This window comes from Eucalyptus grandis, chromosome 4 (assembly GCF_016545825.1).
Source record: "Eucalyptus grandis isolate ANBG69807.140 chromosome 4, ASM1654582v1, whole genome shotgun sequence".
Lineage (NCBI taxonomy): Eukaryota > Viridiplantae > Streptophyta > Magnoliopsida > Myrtales > Myrtaceae > Eucalyptus > Eucalyptus grandis.
In genome coordinates this window covers 17,422,435-17,433,793 of record NC_052615.1, presented here as the reverse complement: position 1 = coordinate 17,433,793, position 11,359 = coordinate 17,422,435, and the positions used below count along the sequence as shown (strand labels likewise).

The 11,359-nt window shown below is 42.0% G+C and overlaps 2 protein-coding genes and 1 non-coding gene across 3 annotated transcripts; 2 read left to right on the top strand and 1 right to left on the bottom strand.

Moving 5' to 3' along the window:
• Window positions 1-2,492: 2,492 nt before the first annotated feature.
• TRNAF-GAA lies at window positions 2,493-2,565 on the top strand. Its single transcript has one exon. It is a non-coding gene; the product is annotated as a tRNA-Phe (tRNA).
• Window positions 2,566-2,933: 368 nt separating this feature from the next.
• On the top strand, window positions 2,934-6,794 carry LOC104442924 (probable rhamnogalacturonate lyase B). Its single transcript, XM_010056297.2, has 15 exons — window positions 2,934-2,975; window positions 3,132-3,253; window positions 3,362-3,412; window positions 3,533-3,652; window positions 3,746-3,865; window positions 3,959-4,100; window positions 4,197-4,340; window positions 4,654-4,809; window positions 4,975-5,081; window positions 5,255-5,345; window positions 5,455-5,596; window positions 5,668-5,824; window positions 6,062-6,178; window positions 6,338-6,458; window positions 6,555-6,794. Exons 1-15 carry the CDS (start codon window positions 2,934-2,936, stop codon window positions 6,792-6,794), a joined length of 1,872 nt encoding a protein of 623 aa, XP_010054599.2.
• Window positions 6,795-7,999: 1,205 nt separating this feature from the next.
• Window positions 8,000-10,724, bottom strand: LOC104441417. Its single transcript, XM_010054564.3, is given in 5 exon segments — window positions 8,000-9,037; window positions 9,203-9,313; window positions 9,401-9,546; window positions 10,162-10,342; window positions 10,344-10,724. Coding segments are annotated over 5 exon segments (1,266 nt in total). The 5' UTR covers window positions 10,587-10,724; the 3' UTR covers window positions 8,000-8,452.
• Between the last annotated feature and the right edge of the window lie 635 nt (window positions 10,725-11,359).

Here is an 11,359-nt window from a genome sequence, read left to right as displayed (position 1 = left end):
GCAACATTGGAGGTATAAACACTTAGAGTGCCAAAACTTGACACGGAGGGACACTTAAGTGTCAAAATTTTGAAAATATACACTTAAGTACCAAAATTGGAGTAAAATTGATCACTTAAGTATCATTTTGGTCAAAATCCGACCAAATTACTGACGTGACAATTTTCGAACGAGTTAAGTGCAAAACGGCATTGTTTTGCATGCTAACGTGGCGAGAAAATGCAAAAATAACGTTGTTTTGTATCGATGTGTAAATAATTAATATAAAAATTAATTAAATTAAATTTAAAACTAAATTTATTTAAAATATTCTAAAAATAAAAAACTTAAAATTAAAAAGGGGGCCGAAGGAGGTGGCCGCCGGTCCGGCCAGGGGCCGATGACCTCGGCCGACCCTCCCGCCTCCATCACTAGCTCTTCCCGACGACGACAGGGAGGCGGCGAGGGCCCGCAACCTCGCCTAGATTTGGGGCGAGGGTTGCGCCCCGCCTAGGTTCGGTGAGGGCTCGCGGCCCTTGCCGCCGGGTCGGCTAAGGGCCGGCGACCCCGGCCAACCCTCCCCACTCCGTTGCTAGCCCTTCCCACAGAGCGGCAGTGAGGGCTCAACCTCAACCGCCTCCCTTCGGCACCCCCTTTTTTAAAATTATTTTAAGTTTTTTTATTTTTAGAATATTTTAAATAAATTTAGTTTTAAATTAAATTTAATTAATTTTATATTAATTATTTACACATAAGAGACAAAAATGACGTTATTTTTGCATTTTTTCGCCACGTCAACGTGCAAAACGACACCGTTTTGCACTCAGTTCGCTAGAAAATTGCCACATCAGCAATTTAGCCGGAGTGATACTTAAATAATCCATTTTACTTCGATTTTGACACTTAAATGTCCCTCCGTGCCAAATTTTGGCACTTGGGATATACCTCTACCGCAACATTGTAATAGTTGTATTTCATGGGTCATTGTCAAAGGAAAAACCAAGAAGACTTTATGTCTCTCAATTGTGGCCAACAAGGGCACCGAGGCTCTCGCTCATGGCTAGCGAGGGTGTCAACCCTCACCTGAATCTTACCCTCACGTATAGTTGCCGGCCATAAATCAGCTAGAGTTCTAAAAAATTTTGGAATATTATTAAAAAATATTTACAGCAGTATTAGTTGTACCATGTAAAATGATTGATATCCACAATAGTGATTTTCCATCAAAATTGGGCGAATTAACTTAATTAACAAAATATGAAAATGTTTAAAATTCAATTTGGACAATTAAAAAGTTTAAGATTGAGTTAGCCCAGAAATGGAGATCCACGACGACACCGGAAAAAAAAAAGCCTCGCAATGACAGTAAACCCTTTGGTGTGCTCCTATTTTCGACCCTAGCAAACCCGACCGATTCTTGACCTAATTTCATTTAACGGGTCCAGTCATGGCCGGGACTTTCTAATTTGAAATCCCCCTCTGGGCTCGCAATTTTTGCCCTTTCGACACGATACCTTTTAAAACAATAACGCGATCAGGCAATTACCATTGCTCAGCGATGATCAATTGGCATTTGGACCTACTCGTGAGATCTCTGCAAATCCAAAGAAACTCCTGCACTTCCACATGAATGTGTCCGTACATGCCAGTTCCTCTCTTTTTCTTTCCCTTTCTGATCAGTCTGTTCTTGCTATTTTCCAGGCTGAAATTCCTTTATTTTACTAATATTATTATTATTATAATTGTCGACTTTCTTTTCCCTAGGTACGAGAGCTTAGATAGATCACAAGATCATCATCAATTACAATGCAACAAAATTGGTTTTGTCCCCGCCTGCACTCTTTCCCTGTTTATTTCCTCTGTTGGTGGTGCCTCGTTTCTGTTCTTGTTTGGATCTTTTTACTCCCTGTGAAAAGAGAAAAATCCACTACTGTTTCGCTCACGCCATCTTGCGCCATGTCCTTTTATCCTCCAGATCCTTGCCGCGTCGGACCAGTAACTCTCATCAACTAGCGTCATTCAGATATAACCATATTTCATTTAATTGGCTAGATCAAAAGCCCCACCACGCAAAACCCCGACGCCGACACAAACCCCTCTCCACCAACCGCTGCCCAACTCGGCTGAGCCGCCACCTCAGCGGCAACACCCGAGCTAGTCAAGCCACCATGGCTATCGTGATAATTGTTACTTCAAGTAAACATTGCAATAGGCAGCCACATCTTGCTTTATAATAGTAGTACTCTTGCTCTATGATACTAGTACCTCATGATTCGTGATCAATATAGAAAACTTGATCTTTCTCAATCGAAAAATCCAAGATTTGAGTTGTATCGTGTATTATTTTTTATAATTAGCTCACTAAATTTATTAAGATATCTCATATGTGTAGGCGGGAACTAAAGAAGGAACTCATACCAGACCGTAGATTAATTATTGCTATTGCAAGAAATGGTATAGCATAGATTTAATAACGTTATATATTATAATTCATAAACAAAAGAGCACGTGAAGCGGGGATAGCTCAGTTGGGAGAGCGTCAGACTGAAGATCTGAAGGTCGCGTGTTCGATCCACGCTCACCGCATTTTCGTCTTTTCCTTTTCCTTTTTTCTTCCCCTTAATTTTTCCGAACCATTTTCTGCTTTCCTTTCCATGTCCACGTAAACGCACAATGGGGAAACTCTAGCAAAACCCGTCAGCCGCATCATGCCAAAAACTACAACCAAAACCACAGCTGGTGTGGTAGTTAACTAGGCGTGCTTGTTTATTACGAAAGAAGAAGCATCTGCAGCATGATCTGAAGCTTCGTAGTTTTTTCACGTTGCGAAACTAAGTCCATAGGAACCAACGACCAGCTGTGTTCTCGAACCTCATTGAGATAAAGCATTAGACATTACGACGTGACTGTACTTTTTGCATAGAGAACCCGGGCATAAGCTCTTTGATCCAGTCATGGCGAAGAAAAAAGTGAGCTTGACCACGAAAGGGAACTATGTAAGTCCCCCGCAAAGTTCTCTCTATGCATGTCTCGCATATGCAAGCGCGCACGTTTCTGTAACACGAACCGAGTCTGCATAGATATAGGTCGGTTCATATGATCTGCACAAGGTTGTGCGCTTTAGGGCTATGTGACTATGGTTTTTGGTGCAGGTCATGATGGACAATGGGCTGGTGAAACTCACCATTTTGAAGCCTCAGGGTTTCTTAACCGGGGTAAAGTATGGAGGGATGGACAACCTCTTGGACATCAAGTCGAATGAATCCGGCAGAGGGTAACTGCAGAATACTTTGCAGAAACTTAAGTTGTTCGATAAATTATGTGACTTCACGCGTCAGAATCATTGTTTTCACCATGTATATATGTGTCTATAAATTTGCAGATATTGGGATGCCAATTGGAGTTTGCCAGGGGGCGACGACAGATACCAATTGTACTGCTTCTTCACACAAAATTCTGATGATAGTGAGCTCTATTACTAATTTCAAGAATCAGAGAGGGAAGATGATCATCAGCTTCAATAATCTGAACTTTGCTCTGATTTATTTAACAGGATCAAAGGGGCAGAGTATAGTGTTATTCATCAAAGCAATGACTGCCTGGAGGTCTCCTTCAAGAGCACTTATAATCCGTCTGCTCCAGGCATGGCGCTGCCTCTAAGTGTCGACACAAGGTTGAGGTCTACATTCTATTAGCCTTTGACTTAAATTCTGCTGATGATCTCAATGTTTGGGTCTTTCTCTTGCATATCTGTTTCTTCTTTTAGGTACATTATCAGAACTGGTGTTTCAGGCTTTTACTGCTACGCAATATACGAGCGCCCGCAAGGATGCCGTGCCTTTGACCTTGCACAGACGAGGATGGTGTTTAAATTGCGACAAGAAAAGTAAAATTTCTGTCTTAAGTTATCTAAATAGAATTCATTCGAAGGCCCAATGAACGGCATCCTAACTGCATACCCCTCGTGAAATCTGAGCAGGTTTCACTACATGGCAATTACAGATGAAAAGCAAAGAGTAATGCCTGTGCCAGAGGACCTACTTCCTGGCAGAGGCAAACAGTTGATTGTGCCTGAATCTGTTTTGCTAGTAAACCCTGTTAATCCAGACCTCAAAGGCGAAGTATGAAGATAGTTCTGAGTTATTTATGCTGTCGTCTCAGACAATCTTTATCAGTTTGTGGTGCAAACTAAGCTAAATTTTGTGCAAAGAGTGCAGGTGGATGACAAATATCAGTACTCGATGGACAATAAGGATGGTGGACTTCATGGATGGATAAGTTCAGGTCCTATCATCGGGTTTTGGGTCATTGTCCCAAGTTATGAGTTCCGCAATGGTGGCCCGACAAAGCAAAATCTCACAGTTCATACCGGTCCAGCCTGCCTAGCAGTAAAGTTCACATCCTTTTCTGTCACTATGGAAAATAAGACCTTTTTTCTTGAATTAATATGAACTCTCCTGTCACTTCATTGCTGACATGGACACTAGAACTTCAAAGTATCAATGTTACTGATGTGAGCTTGCAAGTGGTCAAAATTTATCTACATTGACATGCACGAAGCGTAAAAAATCACCAATTGCAAAAAAGGTCTGTTAAGCAGTTGACAGAGTCAACAAATGTTGTAGCATTTACTGAGATGGAAAATTCACTGCCATTGTTCTTGACTTTCAACAGATGTGTCATTCAACCCATTATATAGGAGATGATATCCTAGCTCATTTTGGAGAGGGAGAGACATGGAGAAAGGTCTTTGGCCCATTCTTCGTGTACCTGAATTCGACTACTAAAGCATCAAAGGCACACAACTTATGGTCAGATGCAAAAAAGCAGGTATGCAGTCGTTTACTGCACTCAATCTAGGAGTTAATTCAAAAAGCAGCTCTGGTGCATCGACTTTGAGAATGTCCAAGAATCATATATATATCTGGCTGATCTAACTATTTAACACTCTTAGCCTTTGCTTACACTATCTGTTCTTAATATTGTTCATCCTAGAGAAAGATTGAGGAAACATCATGGCCATATGATTTTGTTTCATCACCCTACTATCTAGCCGCTAGCGAGCGTGGTTCAGCTTCGGGAAGACTCTTTGTCCAGGACAGGTATCGTATTCTTTGTATAAGGGCAGTTTTGACTCTGCTTCAAGGCCAAGTAGCTTCCATAAGCCCTACTACCACACAAACAGCAAACTGCCCATTTACTCTCTAATGTTATCTTTACTAACTTCATAAAGACTACTCACCTAACTATCTGCACCTCAAGTTGTCCTCTGCAGGTATATATCCAGTGCTTTAATTCCTGCTAAAAATGCATATATTGGTCTATCAGTGGCAAGGACTGAGGGAGCCTGGCAAACTGAGAGCAAAGTAACTAATCTGGCAGTTATTCTTCCCTCTATTTTTGCCAAAAAAAACCCATCTGTAGATTGCATCTTATGCGGTGTTTGACTAAATTATGTGGTTTGCTTGTGGACAGTCTTATCAGTTTTGGGTTCAAACAGACTCCAGCGGAAGTTTCTCCATAAGGAACGTAATTCCTGGAGTCTATGGACTTCACGGATGGGTTCCTGGTTTCATTGGTGACTACCTAGAGAAAACACTGATTACTATTACCGCAGGTATTCTCATACTGTATCCAACTGCTGGAGATGTGAATGCAGGTGTTTCATCCTAACTTAGATTAATTCAGATTCAGAGACACTGCTTGGGAATTTGACCTTTGTTCCGCTTAGACATGGTCCAACCTTGTGGGAGATCGGGTATCCTGATCAAACAGCGATTGACTACTTTGTCCCTGATGTTAATCCGATGTATGTCAACCGGTTATTTCTGAATGGTCCTGAAAAGTGAGTAATATCCTCCAAGATCATAATTTCTGGGCAATTCCTGCATTTTCTTTGGAAGGTGCCAGTTTGAACTGATCGCCTCCTGCATAACTTCACAATTTCAACCATACATGATAACTTCGTATATGACACTCCAGTTTGTTTCCTCGAATTGGTTTCATGTTCTAACTTCTCCCAGGTATTGGCTTCTTAAAAGTTGCTCATTTGTTTTGGACCCTCGGCTATACCCAAATGTAGGTTCAGACAGTACGGCTTGTGGGACAGGTATACCGACATACACCCTGAATCTGATCAAGTTTTCACAGTAGGGTTCAATGATCCAAAGAAAGACTGGTTTTTTGCCCATGTTGACAGGTAAGTCTTTCCTAACTTAAGTACAACACAAAGGGGCAAATAAAGAACATATCCACAATTTAACCCGATACTTTACCATACGCATTCCGTTACCATTATCAAGACACTCGAGTTCAGCCACTGAAGGCAACTTGCATGCCATAAATCAATATTGTGCAGGAGAGGACCAGATAAGTATCTTCCCACAACATGGACTATTAAGTTCAATCTGAATTCAGTGACAGGAGGAACCTACAAGCTCAGGCTAGCCGTCGCATCAGCTACTCGCTCCGATCTTCAGGTAATCGCCTAGAAACTATGGTGTATAATTCCGCTGGGTCACAGAGAACTCATATTGGCTCAAACACAACTGATTCTTTTGATATCCACGTTTCAGGTTCATATAAATTCTCTGGATCAAGAACATTTGGTGTTCCAAGTGATGAATTTGGGAACAGATAACACAGTTTGCAGACATGGTATTTATGGATTATACCGGCTTTTCAACTTTGACATTTCTTCATCATTGTTGCTAAAGGGAGACAATTCCATGTATCTCACACAAGCCAGAGGAGGCGATGCGCTTTGCGGAATTCTCTATGACTATATACGCCTTGAAGCGCCAGCCACTGATTAGAGTGAATCTAAGCAGCTATGGATCTCGCTACGGACAGACGCCTAAATCTCTCTGTATGACGACCTATTGCAGAGAAAAGATGAATATTTTGCTAGGCAAAGAAAACCATGAAAACTCTATGATAAAGTATATTCCCATCATTAGCAAATAATTTATTGCACGTTTCCTGTTTTATTATTTCATTTTCAAAAGCACATTTGGCTGCTTCGCGTTTCTAGAGTTAGGGCCCGTTTGATTCAACTTTGGGAAAATAGCTTTACATTTACCCAAGCATCTTTGAGTGAATAGGCATTTTGTGAAGATGAGTGTGTTTAGCAATTCATTTTTGTGTATATTTTGCAAAGCACTTTACATTTACCCAAGCATCTTTGAGTGAATAGGCATTTTGTGAAGATTGTGTTTAGCAATTCATTTTTGTGTATATTTTGCAAAGCACATTTGAAGTGAAAAAAAAAAAGGAAAAAAAGAAAAGGAAAGGGAGGAGGAAATGCAACAGTTGCATGGAAGGGAAAATGGTGAGGGAGCAGCTCGGCAGTGGTGGGGAGGCGGCATTGGTGGTGGCAATGGCGGTGGGGGAGGCAGCTGGGGTGGCGATGGTGATGGGGGAGGCGGCAGCTAACGGTGGCGTGGCGGTGGGGAGGTGACTCACCCGAGGTTGAGCAACTCGCGACCTCAGGCGACGTCACCTAGGTCGCTCGACCTCAAGCGGCGTCACCGAGCCGCGTGACCTCGGCGCGACGCCGCCTCGCCTCGGGCAAAATGTCACTTGAGGTCGCGCGCCTCAAGCAACGTCCCTCGGGTCGAGACGCGGCGTTGCCTAGGTCGATGGCCCAAGTGGCGTCGCCTAGGTTGCACGGCCCAGGTGACCTCAGGCGAGGCTTCCTTGCAGCAAGATCTAGCCGCTCGCGGCTGAGCGCCGCCCATTGGCTAAGTTTCATGGTGGAGCAGCTAGTCTAAGGAAGGAGATGAATGGTGTTTTTGAGGGCAAAAGGGGAAAACATGACTATCAATGAGGGCAATATTGGAAAGAAAAAAAATTCATTAACCCTTAGATTAGCATTCCAAATGCTAGCATTTGGCAAATGGAGGCTCAAAAACGTGTTTGAGGCTCAAAAATGTGAACCAAACGCAAAATATTTTCCCCAAGGAAGCTTATTGTACAAGAGTTGGTCGTCGCTCGTCTATCACTTCTCTTGTGATTTGACTAAAACATAAGCTGTTGGCCTTTCTTCATTTAAGGAGATTTTTCTTGAAGCAAATACACAGCAAATTGATCTTCCCCACCAACTGACAAGAAAAGGCAGACAGATTTCTGCGAAAAGAGCAGAAAGTAGAAATTACAAGACTGCTAGTTCTTTTCAGCAACTAGCATCTGAAATGACCAATAGTGACATCTCAGAGGGAAAAACACAGACATGAGATCAACATTGTTACCGCTTCAGCATAAGTAGTTACAGTCCCCTTAGATCAACTGTTGTTCCACAGCACCTTTCAAAATGGCCAGCCATGGCTTTTGCAAAATGAGAATCATAATTCTCTACAGGATTTTCAGTGTAATATTTTGTTTAAGGGATTTCATTTACAGATAGATGCATGAGAAGCACAAAATGATACTTTTCGACATAAGCATCAATTCAACAACTTCAGCACCTGGGGCATTACTTGCTGCCAATGGTTAGAAGCAAGCCAAAATGATCGCTGGGCAGAACTGGAAGCACCAAATTAGTTAACTCTTTCCTGACCTTTTTCTCCTTGCAGTAAGTCAGACCTGGAATCGCCTCCCTCCCAATCATGTCGATACCTGTTATCTTAAAATCATGCAGACTACAGAGAAATCGATCCAGACGCTTCTGTAATGTGCGGTTAGCAGACAACATAGGGTTGGACTTCGTATCATATGTCCATCCATTTTCACTGGGTCTCAACTCCTCCCAAGCATCAACCCATTCATCACGTAATGGAAAACGGCCATCCAATTTGTCATCCCAGTTCATGTCACCACCTAAAATCACATTTGGATACTTGCTGAGATGATCCATGGCTTCTTTTGCCTGAACTACTCGTTCCTTGCTGTACATTTGATCCCATTTTGGAGGACCTGGGCAGGGACTCTCGAGATGACTCGTGGCAATAACTAGAGGCTTCTTCCCTTCGACTTCAACCTCAACTATACAAAGTTCTCTCCCCATCACAGAGTTCCCAAAAGGTTTGCAGATGAAAGATCTGACAGGCAGTTTACTTAACTGCCCAATAATTTTTCATTAGAATTTCATTCATCAGTCGTAAAAAAACACAAATGAAGTGCCACGTGTAGTTGTGATCCGGATCAAGAGCTTGTAGAGGTCATGTCAAACAAACTAATTGAAACAGAATAGGGTCTTAAATTAAACAGGATATCTCGCTCTTACCATCATGCAGAAGTAGGGTCTTAAATTTGCTGCATCACTCGAAACAGAGCAATGATATAACTTCCACCAACTTGACAGCTGAAAAATGTCATATATGTCTGGAGTAACCTCCTGCAGGTTGAAGCAGTCATTTGTGAGATAAAAGGAGCAAGCAAGAAGTGGCATCAATTTGATGGGGATACATTCACAACTGGGGACCTGGAAACAAATGACATGTGGAGAGTGCATTTGAACAAGCTCCCCAATTGCTTTTATCCTCTTGTGCATCTCCAGATCCTCTCTAAACCAAACATTATAACTAAGTATTTTCCATGAACTCGGAGCTGCGCTTGACTTGCCATCCTCTGTGGCACATGAAAGTTACCATCAACAATGCCCAAAAAAAAAGCAAGGTCTTTCAAGGTTGGAGACAGCAACATAAGAGCAATTTGTCCAGACATCCAACATTTTATGTAAATGAGTGAATCGGTGTGATAACAATCTTAATAAGAATTACCCAACCCCATTCATGCCACGATCCTGAAAGAAAAAGAAAAAGCAAGCACAATTCATTCAACAGTTACTGATCTCCATCAATTCACTTCTCATTAATAAATCCCATCTTATTTAACTGTTGATGTGGGTGATGATGAACAATGTAGATAAGCAAACAATCCGTCAAACTATCTGAACAGACTGATCAGGCATCAAAACCAAGGAAAATTGGACCACACAAATGCAGACAAACAAACAACTCCATACCGAGTGTTTTCTTTTGCACTCAACCACACCAATTATATCCAAGCTGTACCTCATGCGACGGTAAACCCCCAAAAATAGTCTGAGTTAGTTCAAAAATTCAAACTTCAAAGTAGAAACACAAATTAACAAAACCCAACCCGAGAAAACAAGATCATCCTTGAAAATTCCTACCCAACAAACAACAAATCCAAGCAAAAGCGCAGCACAAACCATCCCACCTTTCGCATCAACTCTCTCACTCCCATCCTCAGCTCCACCGATCCTACCCACTTCCACACGATCCTCCCCAACACCAGCACCCTGATCACCCCTCTTCCTCTTGCAGCGCTGCAGGGGTAGAACACAGACCCCACCGAAGAGTCCCCCCGCCGCCGCCCCCCCCGCCCCCGCCGCCGCCGTCGCTCGTGTCTCGCAGATCCTCGAAGCTCGACATCGTCGACAGCGAAGCCCTCGTGCCGCAGATTTCGCAGTCGGCGTTCTTGTAAGAGTTCAGAAAGGTGCAAGCTTTGCACGACCATTTCGGGGTCGACGACGACGGCGACGCCGCCGGCGCCGGCGGAGAAGACGGCGATAGGCAAATCTGGCAAGTGGGTTTCTGCGAAGGAGGGTTGAGGAAGGTGCATTTCTTGCAGGACCACGACATCGTTGCCGTCGGATCGAGATTGCAGAGGCGAGAATTGGGGTTTTTCTAGGGTTTATGGCGATTTTTGGGCGAGCAATTCTGACTAATTTCGAGGTGATACAAAATGCCATTTCAAAAGGCGTTTCCCGCTTCGGATGTCCTTTTCCATCAGCGCGAGCCTGAGGGTTGGATAGATGTAATAATAACTCGAGAATTAATTTGTAAAAATAATTTGGTGAAATAATAAAATTATAAATATATATAAAGTGATCTAAGTTTATGTTACTTTTGAAAGGATTTTATAAAATTAATTTTACCATTCTTAAATTTAGTTGGAACCGAAATAAACTTTTTTTTTTTTTTTTTGGTCAAAAAGGAGAATTTTAATGATTACCAAGTGGAAAAGAGTGATGTTATGTCTCCTATGACTTATTTTATAAGCTTTATTTACAAATGGCATTGGCATATATTTTAAATTATTTAAACATCGATGCATAATTTGTTGTGTCGATTTAAATTAGCGTGATTAATTTTTCCACTTATAATCTAAAAAAATCAACATTATAATAATCTATTAGCCAGTGTTAAGCATCGTCGACTTGGGTTTTATTTTCCATGTAAATGCACCAAGACTACCATATTATCCAATAGGTGTCCATTCCGACTGTATCAAACATCTCAATTTTTCATTTTCATCGGTCAAATGATTGTCATGTAATAGGTCAACCCATCCATATCTTCTACACCAGTTAAACATGTAATGTTGCGACGTAATTTGGGCTTTTTGTATTTCG